This window comes from Eublepharis macularius, chromosome 13 (genome assembly GCF_028583425.1).
Source record: "Eublepharis macularius isolate TG4126 chromosome 13, MPM_Emac_v1.0, whole genome shotgun sequence".
NCBI lineage: Eukaryota > Metazoa > Chordata > Lepidosauria > Squamata > Eublepharidae > Eublepharis > Eublepharis macularius.
The window spans coordinates 66126617-66146787 of record NC_072802.1 but is presented as its reverse complement, the minus strand read 5'-3'; the positions used below and the strand labels follow the sequence as shown (position 1 = coordinate 66146787).

The window sequence follows — 20171 nt, the reverse complement described above, 5'->3', positions numbered from 1 at the left end:
CCCTCTGTCTGGAGATCAGGGGGCGGGGCCACCAGCCATGTGACCATTTTCACCAAGGGCAATTTAAATTTTAAAAAACTCCTCCCCTTGTTCCAGCTGACCCAAAGTGACATCACTGCATGGTCCCGGAAGCGTGCATGCACTTTGTATGTGTGCATGTGGTACCAGGAGCGCCACCTCCCGCCAGGAGTTACCCCCTGTGCTGGCAACCCACTGAGTTCCACCTCCTCTTTTCCCAGAAAAAAAGCCCTGGGGAAGCATATACATGTACACTTCCTCTGCATAATAGCAAAGAGTCCAATAGCACCTTTAAGACTAACCAACTTTATTGTAGCATAAGCTTTCAAGAGCCACAGCTCTCTTTGTCAGATGGCAGCTGGTCTTCTTTTTCACTGGTGAATTTCTGGTGGGCTGCTTCCGTAGAAGGCGTCTTGTCCCCCAGCAGTTCAGTTGGCAAGGAGGAATATGGGCAAGGAGGTGCCCAGACTCACCCTGCCACCCAAGGTACATTGCAGCTGACGAGGAGGAACATGGGTATGGCAGGGCCCTGTGCCAACCAGCAAAGCATGGTGCAGTTAATAAGGAAGAACATGGCAATGCCTCTTCCTCCACCACCACCCCATGTTCATGCTTCCATCAGGTGAATATAGGGTTGCTAACTCTGGGTTGGGCAATTCCTGGATATTTGGGGGGGGGGTGGAGTCCGAGGAGGCAGGATTTAGTGAGGGGAAGGACCTCATCAAGGAGTAATACCATAGAGTCTATCCTCCAAAGCAGTCATTTTCTTGAGGGGAAGTGATCTCTGTGGCCTGGAGATCAGTTGTAGTCCGGGAGATCTCCAGCTACCACCTAGAGGTTGGCAGCCCTATGTGAAGAGGGTGGTGGTGGTAGGAAGGAGAGGAGGCCTTTCCAAAGGCCATTTTGGCCTCCCATTCACTTGAGGCATATTGATTGGAATGGGTGTAGAGGATTAGTTCTTCAGAAACGAGATGAGGACTAGAAGTTGCAAGCAAGTCAAGTTAGCATAGGGTTGCCAGCTCCAGGTTGGGAAATACCTGGAGATTTTGAAGGTGGAGCCTGGGGAAGGGGAAGGCCCTTAGCAGGGGTATAATGCCATAGAGTCCACCCTCCAAAGCAGCCATTTTCTCCAGGGGAACTGATCTTTGTGGGTTGGAGATCAGTTGTGATTCTGGGAGATCTCCAGGTCCTACCTGGAGGCTGGAAACCCTTATTCAGCATATTGAAGGGAGAGAAAAGGGTCTGGGGACTTAACTGATGGTCCTTGGCCCGGCCTCCAGGATCTCTGCTGCTGCCAGCCCGGTCCGAGCCTCAGGAGGAAGGAATGGGTCAAACTGGCCAGCAGTGAGCAAATATCTTCAAGGCCTGTCTCAAGCCCATTTCACAAATCTTAGGTTTCGGTTTTTGAACACTCTCCTGCATGTGCAGGGTTGGCAAGAGCGCAGCTGATCTCTGCAATTTAACTTTTCAAAAAGTGGCGTATCGTAGCATCAGGAGGAGAAGAAAGAGGCTGCAGGAAAAGGGCCTGCGTCTCTTTCAGGAAGAAGGACAAAGCGATTCACCTCTGTTGCCCTCTCGAGCTCGGTGAGCCACTGGTTCAGCTCATTAAAACACCGCCGGGCTGGCGCTGCTTAATTCACAAGCAACACAATTCCAACTCAGCCCCTGCCAAAACGTCCAAGAAGCAAGGTTGAGGTCACAGTTGTATGGAAATGAGGAATGGATAAAAGGCCCAAATCTGATTAGAAGACAAGGGGGTGGGTCAGTGAAAATGGACCTTGTACGAAGCTGCTGCTTCAGCTCGAATTGTGTCTCAAACATTCACAAACTTAAGGTACATATATCTGAACGACATGGACGTAAATAGTAGAAGGTGCTGGTGGCTAGAGTGTCAAACTAGCCCTCAACTCACTGGGTGATCTTGGGACACTCATTCTCTTTCATCCTAACCTAATTGTTGTAAGAATGCAATTATAGATGAGGTTCTAGCCATTTGCTGGCCACGTATTCATGACGATGCATCCACGCTGTGCTTTGCACTCTTTATGCCCTCTTTGTATCAGGCAGAATAAATGCTGGCCCTTTGCTATCCAGGCTATACTAGACAGTGGACCCTTTTTCTGCCTCTTCCCTGAATCCTTCCATGTTGCTGAGATTCATACAAATGTGCTCCAGTCCTCTCTGCAGATTATTAAACCCCAAGCAATGATTAACTTCCAAGTATTATCTATCTATATAAAGACAAGTGCCCTGACTGACTCATCATTGCCCAGCCCAAACTCCTGGACTAGAGATGGGCACGAACAGCAATACGAACAAAAAAAGTCACGAACAGCCCAATCTGCTGTTCACGAACAAGCTGTTCGTGAGGCCCCATTCTAAACGAACAGGTGGTCGTTGCAAGCCTCATTGTTGTTCCTTGCTGTTCGTCAAGCCAAACAGTCTGGCCCCTGCAATCAATTCCCTTGGTACCTTAGGCAGGGATTGTCTGGACTCTGTCTGAACTCCTGCTGTTGTCCTGGAAACCCCAATCTAAGCCCAATTTAGCTTGATAGGCAGGTCTTCCTTCCAAGTGTGGAGCTCCAAATTTGTTCCAAGGGAGCAAAGAGCAAGGGGGCAGGAGGCTCCCAGCTCTGACTTTGCAGACAGTGGAGAGGGAGAGACAGTTGCTGTTGGCATTTTGATAGAGGGAGTGCATTGGAGCTTGAATTTTCTGTGTGTGTGGTGGGATAGGGATCTACCCCTTCAAGTTCCAGGGCTGCTGCCAGGCTCTGGGGCCAAGCTATTATTTATTATTGGTACCTTTCCTGGTGCCTGCTCAGGTCAGGTTTCTGGGAGTGGTGCAGTAGGGATCTTGACTTGGATGATGGCTGGAGGAGAGCCTGCTGGCCCCCACGAACAGCCAACCACGAACATGTTCGTGAACAGGGTCATGTCCATGGTTGTTCATGAGTCTGTGTTTGTGGATGGCAATGAACAATGAACATCATGTTTGTTTGTTTTTTCTGTTCGTGCCCATCTCTACCCTGGACCTAGAAACATGAAATATGGGGAGAACATTCCATTCATGATGTAAACACCCACTAAGAAGGGATTTTAAGAAATCTGCCCCCTAAAGGGGTAAAAAGGGATAAAATGTATTTTCTCAAAGGGATATAGCTTACCTGTGTGGCTGGCAGGCTGCTGCCTGCTTGCACTCCTACCCACTGCCAGTTTGGCCACTCTTCCCTGATTGGGTGAGCCTTTCAAGGTCATTTGCATATGCAAGCTGATTGGGGCTCACAACATTCCACACCTCATCCCCCTCCCAGAGACAGCTGGAACACAGAGGTCATTTGCATATGTGGCCTGATTGGTCCTCACCCCCCACATTCTAAACAGTATGCAGTTGCTATGGGGAGTCATTGACTTGATTGAAGGGAGAGAAGCTTAAAATTATTTAAATGTTTTGGTTTCTGCATTCATTACTGACAGAGCTGTGGTTTGTCCATTCAGACATCACATCAAACCCTTTTTACAAAAAAACAAGGTTTGCAAACCCTCTTCAAACCACAGTTTCTTATTCATTATTTATTTCTTATTCAAACTGAAGTATTATGCTCCAGGTTAAGGTTGGTGGTGGAACATGCCATCAAGTCATAGTTGATTTTTGGTGACCCCACTGGGGTCTTCAAGGCAAGAGACTAACAGAGGTGGCTTCCCATTGCCCATCTCTGCAACCCTGGTCAAAAGAGTTTTCAGCTAAATATTAGGATGAACTTTCTGCCAGTTAGAGTGGTCCCTCAGTGGAACAGGCTTCCACGAGAGGTGGTGGGCTCTTCTTCTTTGGAGGTTTTTAAGCAGAGGCTAGATGGCCTTCTGACAGCAATGCTTATTCTGTGAACCTAGCCAGATCATGAGAGGGAGGGCAGGAAAGGTTACATCAGTGCTTAGTTCTCGTGGCCGCTTCTTACATGCCCCGGGTAAGGCCAATTACCATCTTAGGGTCAGGTAGCAATTTCCCCCAGGCCAGTTTGGCTAGGGATCCTGATGGTGTTTTGCCATCTTCTGGGCATGGAGTAAGGGTCACTGGGAGTATGTTGGGGGGAGAGGTATTTGGAAATCTCCTGCAATTGTGCAGGGGGTTGGACTAGATGACCCTAGAGGTACCTTCCAACCCTATGATTCTATGATTCTAGTTAGGCTGAGAGTGTATGACTGGGCCAAGGTCACCCAGTGAGCTTCCCTGGCAGAGTGGGGATTCAAACTCAAGTCTCCCAGATCCTAGCCCAACACTTTAACCATTACAGCACACTGGCTCTCTCTCTCAGGGTTGCCAACTTTTCAACTGGCCCTTGTGTCTGTCCCTTTAGCATCAGTTTGACTTGCAAGCAGTTATCAGATGATGTCTTTTAGCTCCGTGCCATGAAAAACTTCACGTGTCCGTTTCCACTCATTAAACCCTGTATTGAAGGGACAGGACATTTTCCCCATCCAGTTGACAACTACAATTATCACAGAAATGGGCCCTCCTTGAGTCCTCTTACCATTAAAACCCTTCTGTATATTGACAGAGGTAGTTTGGGTCTTATACCATGAAAAAAAGAGGGTTTCATTCAGAATTTGACGGCCATCATGGAGTCACCAAAGTCTTCATCCCTCTGCTTTGGGGTTCTGCTGTCACTCAGAATGATATAATATATAGCATTTTGCTGGCTTCCTATCAATGCTGCCCTCAAATAAATCATAGCAGGTTTTGAGGGACATTGTTGTGAAAATGTAGTTTGTCTACAAAGAGAGGTATGGAATCAGAGAAGAAGAAAGGGAGGGAGAAGAGGATTTTACCCATAATTCCTCCTCCCCTTGAGTGATTTGTTTATGACTTGTAATTAACCGGCCTGAAGAGATTTGTCACCTCGGTATCAGAGGCGTTCCCACAAAAGGTAGAAGCTCGGTAGACGAGATGGTTCCAATCCATCTTCATCCCTTGATGGTAATTGGAGGAGCTTGTCAGAGAATCACTGGAGAGGAGGGATTTATTGGCAGAGTGCTGCTAAATTTGCCGAAACAGCTCTTTGAAGGACACCCTACTCCATCATGTCTATGCTGAGAAATATTTTCTCTTCCTTTGGGGAGGGCGAGATGTTCAGAATGTCAGATCATTTGAGAAATCTTGCCAGAGGTGGGCAGCCTTTGCCCTGCCCCCAGGAGACCAGAAATAATTTGGACTTTATATTGAGTCTAGGTGGTGCTTCCAGACCCTGGTGCTCCACCTTGCCATGTTACTGTCTGACACATCTCAGAATTCCAGGAGTCTCACAGCTCAAGCTGAGTCCTTGTGGTGATGTTGTGTGCAATTTTCTCCCAGGTGTGACATTGCAGCTAAATTCCACCAGTGGTTACTCAGAAGCAGGGCTTTTTTTCAGGGGGAACGCAGGGGAACGGAGTTCCGGAACTTCTGGAAAATGGTCACATGGCTGGTGGCCCCGCCCCCTGATCTCCAGACAGAAGGGAGTTTAGACTGCCCTCCACGCCGCTGGAGCAGCGCGGAGGGCAATCTCAACTCCCCTCTGTCTGGAGATCAGGGGGCGGGGCCACTAGCCATGTGACCGTTTTCTCTGAGGGCAACCCACTGAGTTCCACCACCTCTTTTCCCAGAAAAAAAGCCCTGCTCAGAAGCAAGTCCTCCTCTGATTTTAGAGTACTGCCCACCAAGTTAGCATGCTCAGAATTGCAGCTGTGATCCTATTCCACTCTTTATTGCCTTCCGATACAGATTTGGGAACACAGGTTTTGAAATCATGCAGATGCTCAAAAAAGTTTCCTGAATTCTCAGAAGACCGTGACTTGGATCCAGTGGTGCGCCAAGATTAAACACAAACTGGCTTAGTACAGTTCCACCTGCACAAGGTCTTGCGCAACTCCTAGCACTTTCTTCCCTATGTTATAGTGCCCAGATATTGATCACACAAGATCTCGCATAAGCAGAGATGCGAGTAGGAATACAACAAGTTTGACTTAGCACAGACAGCTTCCATGATCTTTTTCTTGGATTTCTGCTTGCACAAGAGCTCTAGCACAAGCAGAAATTTTGCACTGGATTGAAGCTTTTGTGTCGTGGGAAAGAGGGAAAGAGAGAGACTCGGCTCCGGATCCTGGATGGTGCAGTCAGGGCTGGATCTAGGGTTGCCGGTGCCTAAGGCAACCTGAGTCTGGCCCCACGCATGCACGCTGTGTGCTTGCGCACTCCTGGCGCTGCATGATGACGTCACTTCTATGACATCACGCAGGGCGGAGTGCACCACCTGCGCAGCAAGCCGGCTGCCCTGGCACACCGCAGAGCTGGCGGCAGCGGCATGGGTGGCTGGGAGGCTGCCCGCGCCACTCGCCTGCCCCTCTGAGGAGGCGGTCAGCCTGCTGCGCGCCCCGTCCTGCGGGGCAGGCGAATGGTGCGGGCGGACTCCCAGCCCTCTGCTCAGCTGCCCATGCACTTCCGGCGGCTGGCAGCTGCACCCACCACCCCCTCTTTGACGGTGCCGGCGACTACCCCCCCTTCCCCCCCGTCGATCCGGCCCTGGGTACAGTGTGGCAGGGAGGGCAGCAAGGGGTGACACTCAAGAGCACTGATGACAACTCTATCAACTTCCACTAACAGCATGTTTAAAAGGCACCCCCCCAAAAAGAGAAAAGGAGGAACAGACATTTGCCAGGGAGAGGGAGTAGAAATAAAGACCGTCCCTAGTAAAGGACAATTGAAACCCTAAAGCAGTGATCCTTAGTATGAGATCAGAACAGAGGACTCCAATTTTCAGGCAGGTAGACCTAGCGTCTGTTGCTCAAATATCAAGGATGCCCAGGAAGTATATAGTTAGACGGGTAGCCATGTTCATCCACAGTAGAACAGCAGGATTTGAGTCCAGTGGCACCATCGAGGCCAACAAGATTTTCAGAGTGTAAGCTTTCAAGAGTCACAGGGTTCCCTCCTCATGCCCTCTGACTCTTGACAGTTTACACTCTGAATATCTTGTGGGCCTTGATGGAAGTGAATTTAATGGACTAGAATATTTTCATGTGCCTTTCCGATTTTCATGTAATTGAACTGTATTTTTACAGGCAGATGACACGTGCAAATGCCAGTCACTGTGAGGTGCCTGTTATTTGAAGTTTGGTGAAAGGCTACCCACATATGTATGCTGGCCTAGCTTACTGGGGTAGTAAGATGCACCTGTAACCACTAGGTACTATGTCATACATAGCTGTAGAATAAGAATCGAGAAAAGAGGAGAGAAGGACCAGCTGCAAGTAGGACAGCCAGAGGGAGTTTACCTTCACGAAACAGAAATAGCAGGCACCGAACGTTGCTCTAGAAAACAAGGACGCAGAAAGAAGGACTTGTGTGCTTTCCCCTGGACCAGCAGGATGCATCAAGGACATGAAGAGCTCCCAGGTGTCAGAAGCGAGCCTACGTAGCTTCAAAAATAGTATTTTGCCTGCAAAGCACAACATGTTGCTAATAAAAGGAGATGTTCCTTGACAAGATAATCCTGAGGTGATAAGCAATGACGTCCAGAATTGTTCTTCCAATGTGAACTGGGGGTGGGCACTTGCTTGGACCAATGTAGTCCCATTGACATCAGAGTCTCAATTTGATTTCAGTTTAAATCGGGATTCCTGAATATATTTAGCCATGATTCCCTATGGAGAAAATTATCCGGGGGGAGGGATTTTTTAAACAAAATTCACCAATTTTTCAAGAAACCTAGTCACACTTGTCCACTAAAGACCTTCCAAGTTTCAGGAAGATTGAACTCAGGGTTTCAGTTCTATGGGCCCCTGAACAAAGTGCCCCGAGCCACTCTTCTTTGTTTCCTATGGCGGGAACCTTTCCAAGGTTTTCCGGGCAAAAAACCCTTGTGTTCATGTGTCATATCTAAAAAGGACCTCTTTTCTTCCTTGTAGGCGCTGTTGTTTTAGACACATGCAAATAGCATTTTTGATGCAGTTAAATTTTAGGATATTATTTGGTTGGGATGGCTTGAATGAAGTGACAGCCCTGCATTTTTCTCCTGAACTATCTGTGCACCGTATTTTGCAGTTTGGCCTACGTGGTCTCTTGAATGGCAGATAACCAGCCTGTTCCCTCCCACCACCACCACCCCCGTTTTTTCCTCCCCTGACAAACTGTTAGCGTTGCTGCTGCTCTGAAGCTACCCCAATCGGCCGAGTTCTGACGCTGTCTGCTGCGCATGTTTAAAGCACCCAGCCCCCCCCCCGTGCCCTTTTCCTGCTGTGCCACAATATATTTCACTCATGTTGCCATCCCTGCAAAGCTGGCTGCAAGTGGCTTGAAAATTAAATATTCTCTCCATCCATGGTTCCTGAAAAGATAAACACCCCTTACTGTTTTGCTCTGAAAAGCTTGAAATTTGACTGGAAGGGTAGCAACTGCCTTTGTTCCAAGATGTAGTGCAACAAATTGCAACCAACTGAAAGCAATATTGTGCTGTGTATTTGTTTTATGATTAGACATTAATGAGGTGGTAATGGCTCCCCCCTCCCATGATGATTTTGGGGCCAGTTTTTTTTTTAAATGAATGGTAGATTTATGATGAAGCCCTGGGGTGATTTAAAGCATTTTCCTAGCTTCTGATGGTACACTTTCCTCTTTTCGGGTTTAAATTGGAGGCACACTTTACTCTTCCTACATCTAAAAAAGATTTTTCAAAGGATGCAAGTGTATGAATTAGCTGCCTGCAGAGGAGCTCACCCCTTGTTTCTCTGCATGAGATAATATTCGCATCAGATTCTCGATTCGATTTCGATTTAAACCGAGACTACTGAATATATTCAGCTATTATTCCCTATGGGGAAAACAACCGATGGGGCACGCATTTTTCAAGCAAACTTCTTCAAATTGGCAGGGCCAGACAATGTTCTAGCTCATGCAGAGATGCAGCGAGCAACTTCATCTGGAAGTGGGTGCCTGTGTCGTGTCTCCTTTTAGAAGTGATTGAATGTTCTAATTACACACAGTGAAAAGATCCTATATATGTTGATTTATACTCCTGCTTGAAAAGCATTTTGAAAATGAACTGATAATCAAAATAACATTCTGTGACAGAAAAGGTACCCCCCCCCCCGACTTCATGCATCAAGCACACATTGTCCAAAATCTCACAAATTTGGCACAGGCTTGCCCTTGTGTTTCTCAAAGCACTTCCTCATAAACACACACGCTGTACAGAATGTACACTTTGAAACACAGAAATGTCTAATGTAACTGAGTGTCTGCCGTTCAAAGCAAAAGAAGTTAAATCTTTCTGGGTTCATGAAAGGTCTTCATTTCACTTCTGTAGATCTTGACTGTCGGGTTCTGTTCTTCTTTTGGGGGGTTTAAACTATAAACAATAACATAAAAACTATAGACAACAAACAAGGATAAAAGGATAAAGGATAAAAAACATTCTAAAAAGAAGACACACTAACAATACATAGACAAGTGAAAAAAGAAAAAGAAACCCTTAAACTAAACTACAGATTGAATTCTGATTTTCTCCACCACAAATATAGACCATTTTCAGAATCTCACTTATTCTAAGTTAAACATAAAAGCTCTCTTTTTTTCTGTTGTTCATTGTTCATGTTTTCTATTGTTCATGGTTCTTAATCCATAAATCCAGATGTCATCAAACCTTTATTATTCATTTCATGTAAAATGTCTATAAACGGTTTCCATTCAGTTAAAATTGTAACTAATGTCTTTTCCCTAATCAGTGAAATAAGCAGGGCTTTTTTTCAGCTGAAATGTGGTGGAACGGATTTCTGGAACCTCTTGAAAATGGTCACGTGGCTGGTCGCCCCTGATCTCCAGACAGAGGGGAGTTTAGATTGCCCTCCGCGCCGCTGGAGCATGGAGGGCAGGGGGCCACCAGCCACGTGGTCATTTTCTCCTAGGGTGATTTAAACTTTTAAAAACTCCCCCCTTGTTCCAGCTGACCCAAAGTGACATCATTGGTCCTGGGAGCATGCACGCACTTTGCACGTGTACATGTGGTACCAGGGGCACCACCTCCTGCCAAGAGTCGTCCCCTGTGCTGGTAACCCACTGAGTTCCACCACCTCTTTTCCCAGGAAAAAAGCCCTGGAAGTAAGTTTTGCCATTGACGCAAACGCCAGTACTTTTATCCACTATTCCTCCACGGTAGGCCATGTTGGAGTTTTCCACTTTTGCACAAAGAGTACTCTTACAGCCGTAATCAAGTATAAAAACAAAGTTCCAAAGCTGTCCATTATTCCCAACAAAAAAATCTGTTGGGTTCTGTTCTTGATGCCTTCAGAACCATGGAAATAGATCAGTCCTTATGGGACGAGGTTTGCTACCTAAGACCGTATCATTAACACTTTTCCTCCTCTTTTAGGAAGCCATCGTAAGCTCCTGGATCCAGTTCAGTGATGGCTCTGTGACTCCCCTGGACATTTATGATCCCAAAGACTTTTCCCTCTCTGCTTCATCGTTAGATGAGTCTGTCGTTTCAGCCCATCCAAGCTCTTCCACGAAATGGCCAGTGGTGGCGGCGGAAGGTGAAGGTCAAGGCACGTTGGTTAAAGTGGACATGATGATCTCTGAAGCTTGCCAGAAGTCAAAGAGGAAGAGCATCCTCGCAGTGGGAAATGGTAGCATCAAGGTGAAATTTGGCCGGAATGACGCCAACTCCCACAGCGTCAGCGATTACGATGCTGACGAGATCGAAAACCACGCAAGCGATCGAAGGCAGAAGGCGTTGGACCAAGAGCGATACGGCCAAGACGGACGATACTACGGGAGCTCTTCCGCCGAACGAGAGGAAGGAGCTCTACGGAAAGTCAGCACCACGGCCAAGTCTATGATCAAAGGCAAAGGACTGAAAAGTAACCTGGCTGGAGAAAAGCTCTCAGATGACGGGCAGCTGCAGAACATCCCTATAGACTTCACCAACTTTCCAGGTCAGGTCGACCTCCCCAAAAGTAATGGAGGCATGGAGGGTGATGACCTTGTACAGGCATCTAGGGGTCTCAGTGACCTGGAGATTGGGATGTATGCCCTCTTGGGAGTCTTCTGCCTGGCCATTCTAGTCTTCCTGATAAACTGTGCCACCTTCACATTGAAATATCGGCACAAGCAAGTTCCGGCGGAAGGGCAGGCCACCATGAGCCACTCTCATGATTGGGTGTGGCTTGGAAATGAAACAGAGCTGTTGGAGAACCAAGTGGACATTTCACCCCCACAGGATGAGCGCACGACGAATGTGGACCGAGGGATAGGGGTGGAAGAGAACAACAAGCTCCTCAACGGTAGCATACCAAAAAGCATCCAGAGCCAACTGCACAGGTCAGCTGACTCGGGGGGCAAACAAGGGAAAGAGCTGAAGCTTGAGCCCCCTTTGCATTCGCCCACCTCCAAGCGAAAGCGGGTAAAATTTACAACGTTCACCACCATCCCTCCGGATGACAGCTGTCCAACCATCAACTCCATCCTCAACTGCAATGAAGATGACATTAAATGGGTTTGCCAAGATATGGAGCTAGGGGAAACATAACACTACGTGGAGAAGCTCAGAGAGGAAGCATAGCCCTGGATCATGGGTGCTTTGGGGGTGGGGGGGTTGAAAACCACACCTTGATGCCTTCAGTTGTATCAGGACATACAGAATAGGGTGGTGGGTGGAGGACTGAAGAGTCTTGAAAATGAGGCAGATTTTATATTCAGGGAGAGAGATTTGCTCAGCTGGTCTATGGGGACCGTCCTTTTGGGGGGGTTTCCCCCTCCCCCAGATAAAATGTTTGTGTTGGAAGAAGAAGGAATAAACTGGCCCATATAATGAACCAGGGCAAGGTGAGGTTATGAAACTGGCAGTCAAGGAGCAAAGACAGTTACACACAAGGTACCAAAAGTATTCTTTCTTTCTTTTTTTTTTAAATGAAAATTATGATTTAAAAATGGAAAACTGTTTATATTTCTAATAAATCATCAAAATATGAATGGGACCAGTGAAGAAAAAGGGTAGAGCATGGATCACCTGTCTGCTTGCCGTTCCTGAGGCTGGAATAAGGACATGATGGTTAGCAGAGCAGAGATTGGCTAGCATTTTTTTTCAGTTTCTTCTTTTCAGAAATGTTGATGCTAGATCTTTCCTACACCCTCCCTCTCTCCACTGCTCTGCCTTTTAGATCTTATTTCTGATGTACGTCAGTGAGGATTAAAAATTTCCAAATCCTATTGGTTCTCTCCAGACCCCCAAAAAATCCCCCTAAATGGGTGGTGCATTATCTTGTCATTTGGAGAACCTGGGGAATTTGCAACAAACTAGTAACTTCAATATGCTGTTTATTTGAAACCAACTAATTTCGGCTAGATCAGTAGCTCCTCCCTGCAACTCTGCGCACACTGGTGATTTTGCCAAATTTTAATCAAGGTGTAGTTTTATCCCCTAATTTCTCATGGTTTGAAGGGGGCAAGGGATAAAAGAGAGTCTGTGTGTATTTCATTTATCTCAGATTGCATTTTCTTATGCCCATTCTGAACTAGCAGAGTACACGAGCCGATCTGCTCCCTGTACTTCCAAGGATGACCTTGGAACCTGACTCTGCTCCCCTGTCAAGGATCTCATTCTCTCCGAACACATGTGCAACATATTCCTGATGCATGCGCTGTGAGGCAGTGCAGCTTTACTCTAGATTCAGGAAAGGCCTAGCCCGTTTGACAGGCAGGATGGAGTGTCTCGTAGTTGTACTGTCTCCACCCTAGCATGCATCATTCCAGCCGTTGCCACAGGTCGAACAAAGGGCAACGGGAAACTGCTTTCTCAAAACTGACCTCCCATTTTTTCAGTTTCTCAAAGACCCCAAATCCATGTTCAACTAGGGTTGCCAGCTTCCAGGTGGGGGCTGGAGATTTCGCAGAATTACATCTGATTTCTTGGTGACAGATATCCGTTCTCCTGGAGAAAATGGCTGCTTAGGAGGGTGCATTCTATGGCATTAGGCCCCTCCCCTCCTCAAATCCCACCCTTTCCAGGCTCCACCCCCAAAATCTCCAGGAATTTTGCAACCCAATGTCCAACGTAGGTAAGGAAGGGTTTTGCCCCTCATAACCCAATGAGGAGGAGGCATTGCTCCCAAACACAACTATGGGATAAGGAAGAGGAATTCCTTGATATCTCCTCAACTTTGGACCTGCCTTTGGAAGGGAGAGGACGGATTCAGCTCGCCTAGGGATGACCCTGTTGGCGGCATCAGGACCTTCTTTTGTAGAGGTTTCCCCCTGCCACATGGTCCCCAAATGCAGAATTAGTTTTCCAGCATATGAAAAAATAGCAACTGCTCACATCTACGAGGAATGGCTGCCAACGCCGGCATAGGATAGTTGCCGAGGCTGAACTACAAATCGAGTTTGAATCTCGGTCTCACCAGGAATGGCATTAATCAAGCCTCTTGACTCTTATCCTCACTCTACCACTCACACTATGTGGGGGTAATAATACTCGCCTATCCTGCAGGGTTGTTGTGCAGATTACTTCAAGATGATGATGGGAGCATTGAAGAAGAGAAGGTTCTATACAACATGCTAAGTGTTCTTCATGTATGGGAGAAAGTACAGAGATGCCCCATGGCTTGAGGGCTGAACTCGCTCCCTGAAGACCCCAGCCACCACAAATCCAGCCAGCTCCTATCTGCATGACCCAGCTCCGTTGATTAACTGGCCTCATCTTGGCTTCTGGTTTCGGGGATGGGATGTGCTGACTTTTCCGTATATTGATCTTTCCCAGAGGAATGCCGAACCAATACACAGAGGCTGGATTGGTTCGGCATTCAGAATGGTATCTGCTGAGCCATTGCCCTCAAAACCCAGACGTTGGTTATCCAGTAGCTAGATGAAAGCATATGCCGAGGGTGGGGCAGGGGGTGGATTTTAGGGAAGGACTTTTTAGTTTAAATTCGATAACCAAAGTACTCATCGGCCATGTTGCACATTTTGTTTACGGTGTTCTCTCTTTCCGCTTCCTTCCACTGTTTCCTAACGTCCACTCAGTGCAACGAATATTTCTCTTCACAGGCATGGAACTGAATGCCAAATTCTTTTTAAAAAGCAATAAAGACAAGATGCTAGTCCTGAAGAGGAAGCTTCAAAAGGGCACGAGGAATGGCCAGTGAAATCTGAGCAGAGAAATGTGCTGGTGATCTGGTGGCCAGCCTGCACTGATTCCAGATGCAGCTCTCTCCTCTCCCTGTGATTATCAGAAGGGGTGTGAACTATGCCAATTAGGCTAATGTATGCAAATAAGTGGGAAGACGGACATGGGAATGAGCCTAAGGCGGAACAGGCAGTCAGAGGTAACTCAGCAGGCTTGTAAAAATAAAAAGCTTAAAAGAGAATAAGCTAGGAGTCACTCTGCATGAGACATCTGACACATGATGAACACCTGTCGGGACATGCAGCTTTATCCAGAAGGGTAGTTTAAAAAGACAGAGCCGGTGGCAGAGTAAAGGCTTTGCTACACACTGGAGCTGTGTGAGATGCCAGAAGGGAGACCTCAGCCCATTAGAACCTCTCCAGGTCCAAGCCCAGCTCTGGAAGCCAGCTCCAGCCCATTTCCATTCTTGCTGCCCTCTGGTTGCCATCCCACACAGTTTTAGACTGTAGAGGTGAAATTGACAGAGCCTTAGGGGAGGTGAAGATGAAATTAACAAACCCTCTGAGGAGCAATCTCTGCCGGCTCTGTCTTTTTAAACTATGCTTAATGTTGCGTCTCCCTACATTTTACAGACACGCACTGAGGCATTTTATAAAGAGACACTCTAGGAAGACACAGGAATTGGCCCAAAGTCGGGCTGCTGTCTATCCAGGTGAGATTCAGGCCTGACTCAGAAGTATTCACAGCCCATTTAAGAACCCAGACAGACTGCCTGGAAGAGTGGAGGTAGCCAGGGCTTTTTTTCTGGGAAAAGAGGTGGTGGAACTCAGGACCGCACAATGACGTCACTTTGGGTCAGCTGGAAAAAGGGGAGAGTTTTTTAAAGTTTAAATTGCCCTTGGAGAAAATGGTCACATGGCTGGTGGCTCCACCCCCTGATCTCCAGACAGAGGGCAACCTAAACTCCCCTCTGTCTGGAGATCAGGGGGTGGGGCCACCAGCCATGTGACCATTTTCAAGAGGTGCCGGAACTCCGTTCTACCACGTTCCTGCTGAAAAAAAGCCCTGGAGGTAGCCATCTGGAAGCCTGAGCAGACAATACTATCTTTTTTCCTTTGACCTCCTCAGTCATCTCACCACAAATACAGCATATGCATCACCCAGGAAGCCCTGAGTTGGACGCCTGGATGACGTTTTAGAATCACCCACACACCTCCCAGTGGCGATTGCAGCATGCCATAATAACTGCAAAGCAGGAGAAAAGGTGGTTATCGCCCCACTGCCATTGGCTTCACTCCACGTTGCTGCAGTTGACTCATGGAACTGAACTGAAAATCTGAGTGTTGCTTGCTTGACCATTTGGGTCAAATGGGCCTCAAGGTGAACCTGCAGAGTGCCTCAATAGAGGGCAATACTTGCCACTGGTATTGGGCAAAAATCTCTTCACTGCCCACCAGGTCAGTGAACATGTAGATCCCCAAACTGTGGCACAGGTCCTGATAACAGCCTTTGAGGTGGTTTGGCCCGCTTTTCTGCTGAGTAGGCAGAGGTATAGGCCTGGTACTGTTCCAGAACTAGGCCCACTGGCTGCCTGCTGCCATCTGGGCATGCCACATGCTCCCACTGGCTGAGTCACTGTGGGCAGCCATGCCACAGATTAGCTGCTCAGATGCTCACCACTCACCAGGGGAGAGTTCTTTTCTGACCCCGAAGAATATATTAATGGTTTGAAACAGAGTAGATTGCAAGTCTGCAAATAGGGTTTCTTCTTGAACTCATAGATCCAGAGGAGTTAGTCGTGTTAGTCTGTAGTTGCAAAATAGTAAAGAGTTCAGTAGCACCTTGAAGACTAACCGACAGCCCCCCCAGCCTTAACTTCTCACTAACAACCATGAACCGGCTAACATAGTCACCAACACAGGAACCAGACCCTGCAACAGACCCAGATGTCAACTCTGCCCATATAACTACCCAGAAAATATGTTTACAGGACTCAATGGTGTCAACTACACAATCTCTGGCTCTTACAGCTGCTCATCCTCCAACATGATATATGCCCTCATGTGCCAACAATGCCCATCTGCTCTGTACATTGGACAAACCAGCTAACCTCTGCGCAAAAGAATAAATGAACACAAATCTGACAACAAAATTGGCAACATCCAGAAACCAGTGGGAGAACACTACAGTCTACCAAAATATTCCAACAAGGTCACCATAGTTAAACAGAAATATTTCAAAAACAAAATCCAATGGTAAGCCAGTGAATTTGAATTCATATGTAAATTTGACTCAGTCAGACTTGGATTGAATAGGGACTCTGGATGGTTATCTCATTACCAAAAGTAATTGCCTTCAGGCATTCCTTTCAGATTCAGCAATAGAAGGAAGGTGTCATACCCAACCTGGATTGCGCACTCCACCTCTTTCATGACTTTTGCAACTGATTTACATCTACGTGACCCTCACTCCCTGCACTCTCTCCCCCGTCCCCTCACCACCTATATATCTCTGGCCAGTTTCTTCATACTCTCCACTCATCTGAGGAAGAGAGCTGTGGTTCTCGAAAGCTTATGGTACAATAAAGTTGGTTAGTCTTAAAGGTGCTACTGGACTCTTTAATATTTCTTAAACTGAGCCTGCTGATGTGGGGAGGGCAGAATATAAATTGAACATAAATAAAATAAATACATAAATAAACTCAGTAATTTTACAGGGCCTTGTGCCGAGGTGCCCAAGAAACCTTACTAATGGATCTATCCGTTGAAAAGAATCATAGTCCAGCTTCCCTCCACTTCAGAAGGTGGAGGGGGGAGGAAATCACATGTCCAAATTTCTTCCTCCATTTGAAAAATAAATCTTCCTGTATGCAGGACTGGCTAGCTTTCTAGAGGCGGGGAGTTTGCAACGTCTTCACAAAGGAAATGTTCCTGGGATGCTAAGGTGTAAACAGATATCTGTGATATGAAGTGATGCCTTTGGTGTCTGAAACTTGTTCAGTGTTGTAATGCTAGCAGGATGGAGAGTATGGAGGCATAAGGACCAAGGGGCATCCAGTAAGCAGGTAGGCGAGGAGGCGATAGAGCAACACGTCCTGTAACTAGAAGCCCGCTAAGTAGAAATCATCAAGGCTGACTAGCGACCAGAAAAAATCCACATGTGACCTGGAAGCTTTTATAGCTGTTCTGGGTCAAAGGAAGCTAATGAACTGCCTTGGTCGGTGAAATCCCCACACAGCTTGCAAGGACTTCGTAACGCAGGGAACCTTTCATTATGCAATTGTCAGTTGTTCACCACCAGGGGCAGCAGAGCACAAACCTGGAGTTTCTTCCATTCCAGCCCTGGCAGCCCTCAAGAAGACTCTATCATAACTTAAAAGAACCCACCATCTTCTTCGAAACTTTTGGAAAACTGCATCCCGCCTGGCCTGCTAGGAAGGCACGGTCTCTACATTTGATCATAATTCCAATTATCATTTGAATGGCTCATTAAGTTTGTTTGTTCCTTTGATTGCCCAGACATGTCAGATCATGGAAACTTGTAGCATAGTTGGACTTCTTTTTTTAAACAAGGATTTACCTAGTATGCATTGTAGACTGAAAGAATGTAATATTTATTTATACATGTTATAATACAAATTGTAATTAAAAATGCTTTACACGGATCGATCACATAGTTTTTTGAGGGGAGGGAGAAGGAAATTAGATCAAACCCACTTCTTTGCCAAGACAAAAAAAAGGGGGGGGTTGGTGTTTAGTCCTTAAGAGGGTTTTTTTCATGTTTACTTAAGATTTTTATGCCATCAACTATTCCAACAAGAAAACAGAATAGTGAAATCAACATAGCATTATGAATGTAAGAGAGTTGCCCTCCCTTGCTGTTGGCTTCTGTTGCTTTCCGTGTTTCATGTTCACTATGTGATCCCTGACTGGTTGGGATCGAAAGAAGAAAAAAGCCCTAAATAGATAAAAGAGCACCAAAATGACAGCAGACTGGGGAAACAACGGTACCAAGGAGGTTTGAAAAAAAAGTGACCATTGTGTTTTTTTTTAAAGACTGTTCATATGTGTATAGTGTGATGTACTAGTTAGCGTATCAGTTGAAGATCAGATTGACCCAGATTTGAATCCCTGGTTTGCCATGGAAGTTTGCTGAGTGACTTTGGACCATTCACATACTCCCAGCCTAACAAACTCACAGGGATCTCGACAGGATAAAATGGAGGAGAGGGAAGGATGTGAGCTGCGCTGGATCCCCATTGAGGGGGAAAGGCATGGTATAAGTGAAGTAAGCAATAAAGTAAGCGAACGAACGAACGAACGAATGAATGAATGAATGAACGAACGAACCTATTCTCCAGTTCTGCTCAGCCCCAAAATTGTTATTGGAAGTTCCCTCCTTCTGGAAAGTTTGTTTGACTTCAACAAGAGCTACCTTCTGGGGGTTGGCCACCATCCTACAGAATTGGTTATAGGAAGGAAGTGCCTTCCTGAGATTTCACAGACTGTGCATGTTGCCCGCCCCCCCATGTTTTTCCCCAGCTGACTTGAACACATGAAGCTGCCTTATACAGAATCATACTCTTGGTGCATCAAGGTCAGTATTGTCTACTCAGTCTGCAGCAGCTTTCCTGGGTCTCAGGCAGACATCTTTCACATCACTGACTACCTGGTCCTTTTAGCTGGAAATGCCCAGGATTGAACCTAGGGCCTTCTGCATGCCAAGTGGATGCTCCACCATTCAGCCACAGCCCCCTCCCCATGGATAACTCCTCCTCCTTTGTGGCTGCTGTGAGAGCCTGCCATTTCTGTGCTGGTTCATGTTGGGATCTTCTTGAATTATTTGGCAAGATTTGGGTAGATTTATATTCCATTGTTTTCCTGATTTGGTAAGCCGCTTTGAGTGTGTTAAGATGTAGGGTAAAATCAATAAAAATTCACCATGAGTCTCAATCACATCTCCTTTTTTTTTTAACACGCACACCGCCTACAAATATTCGATGCATCTTTATTCCGAATCAGCTGGAGATTCCACAGGCCGGGGAACAGCTAGACGGATGGCCCTCGTTTTATTTCTCTTTTCATATTTTTCACAACAGTTCCGGTCCTCTGCTTCCTGCTCTTGGATTTGTAGATGTGTTTGAATCACATGTGCCTTTTCTTCAGCTTTCAAAGGCAATTTATATATCATTTACACACACAATGCTGATTTCTCGGCGCACAAAGAACATTGAAAAAGGCATACCTTTTACGAGAAACTGTCAGGGTGAAGAAACAGAAAAGGATGTCACGGTAAAGAATCTCATGAGTCATTCCAGAAAGAAATAAAATGGAACTGAGGTTTTTTCCAGCCCAGACATGTTTGAAATTCTCCCTAACCACTCAGATAGTATTCCTAACAGGTGCCGTCTCTATAGCAGATAGCCTGGCAGAAGGGCACAGCCAACTAGCAAAGTTCCCACCTGTGTGGCCATCCATCAAACTCACTCTTAGTCATCATCAGCACAAAAAAAGACCCTCCAGGAAATCTTGTTCCTGCCACAAGTGACTCGGTCAAGCAATTCATCATTCATTACGCTGTCCTGACAATGGACAGCGGGGCTCTCTTATGGGCCCTTTCCAAGGCAGAACAAGCACAGTGTCACCAAGGACCATTATATTTATTAATGCATGGAGGTCAGCCAGTTGGATTAAGAATCAGAGAATCATAGAGTTGTTATGGACCTTCAGGGTCATCTAGTCCAACCCCCATCATCTAGTCCATAAGAACATAAGAGAAGCCATGTTGGATCAGGCCAATGGCCCATCCAGTCCAACACTTTGTGTCACACAGTGGCCAAAAAACCAGGTGTCCTCAGGAGGTTGGCCAGTGGGGAAGGGACACTAGAAGCCCTCCCACTGATTCCACCCCCCCCCAACCACCAAGAATACAGAGCATCACTGCCCTAGACAGAGAGTTCCATCTATACCTTGTGGCTAATAGCCACTGATGGACCTCTGCTCC

The 20171-nt window shown here is 46.6% G+C and overlaps 1 protein-coding gene across 1 annotated transcript in view; it reads left to right on the top strand.

Moving 5' to 3' along the window:
* The window catches only part of LOC129341007 (transmembrane protein 132C-like), a 189531-nt gene extending 177776 nt beyond the window's left edge, over positions 1–11755 (top strand). Inside the window, exon 9 of the mRNA XM_054995873.1 lies at positions 10416–11755. Coding sequence (XP_054851848.1) covers positions 10416–11573 — 1158 coding nt within the window. The 3' untranslated portion in view covers positions 11574–11755. The remainder of the gene's footprint in view (positions 1–10415) is intronic.
* The last annotated feature ends 8416 nt before the right edge of the window (positions 11756–20171 follow it).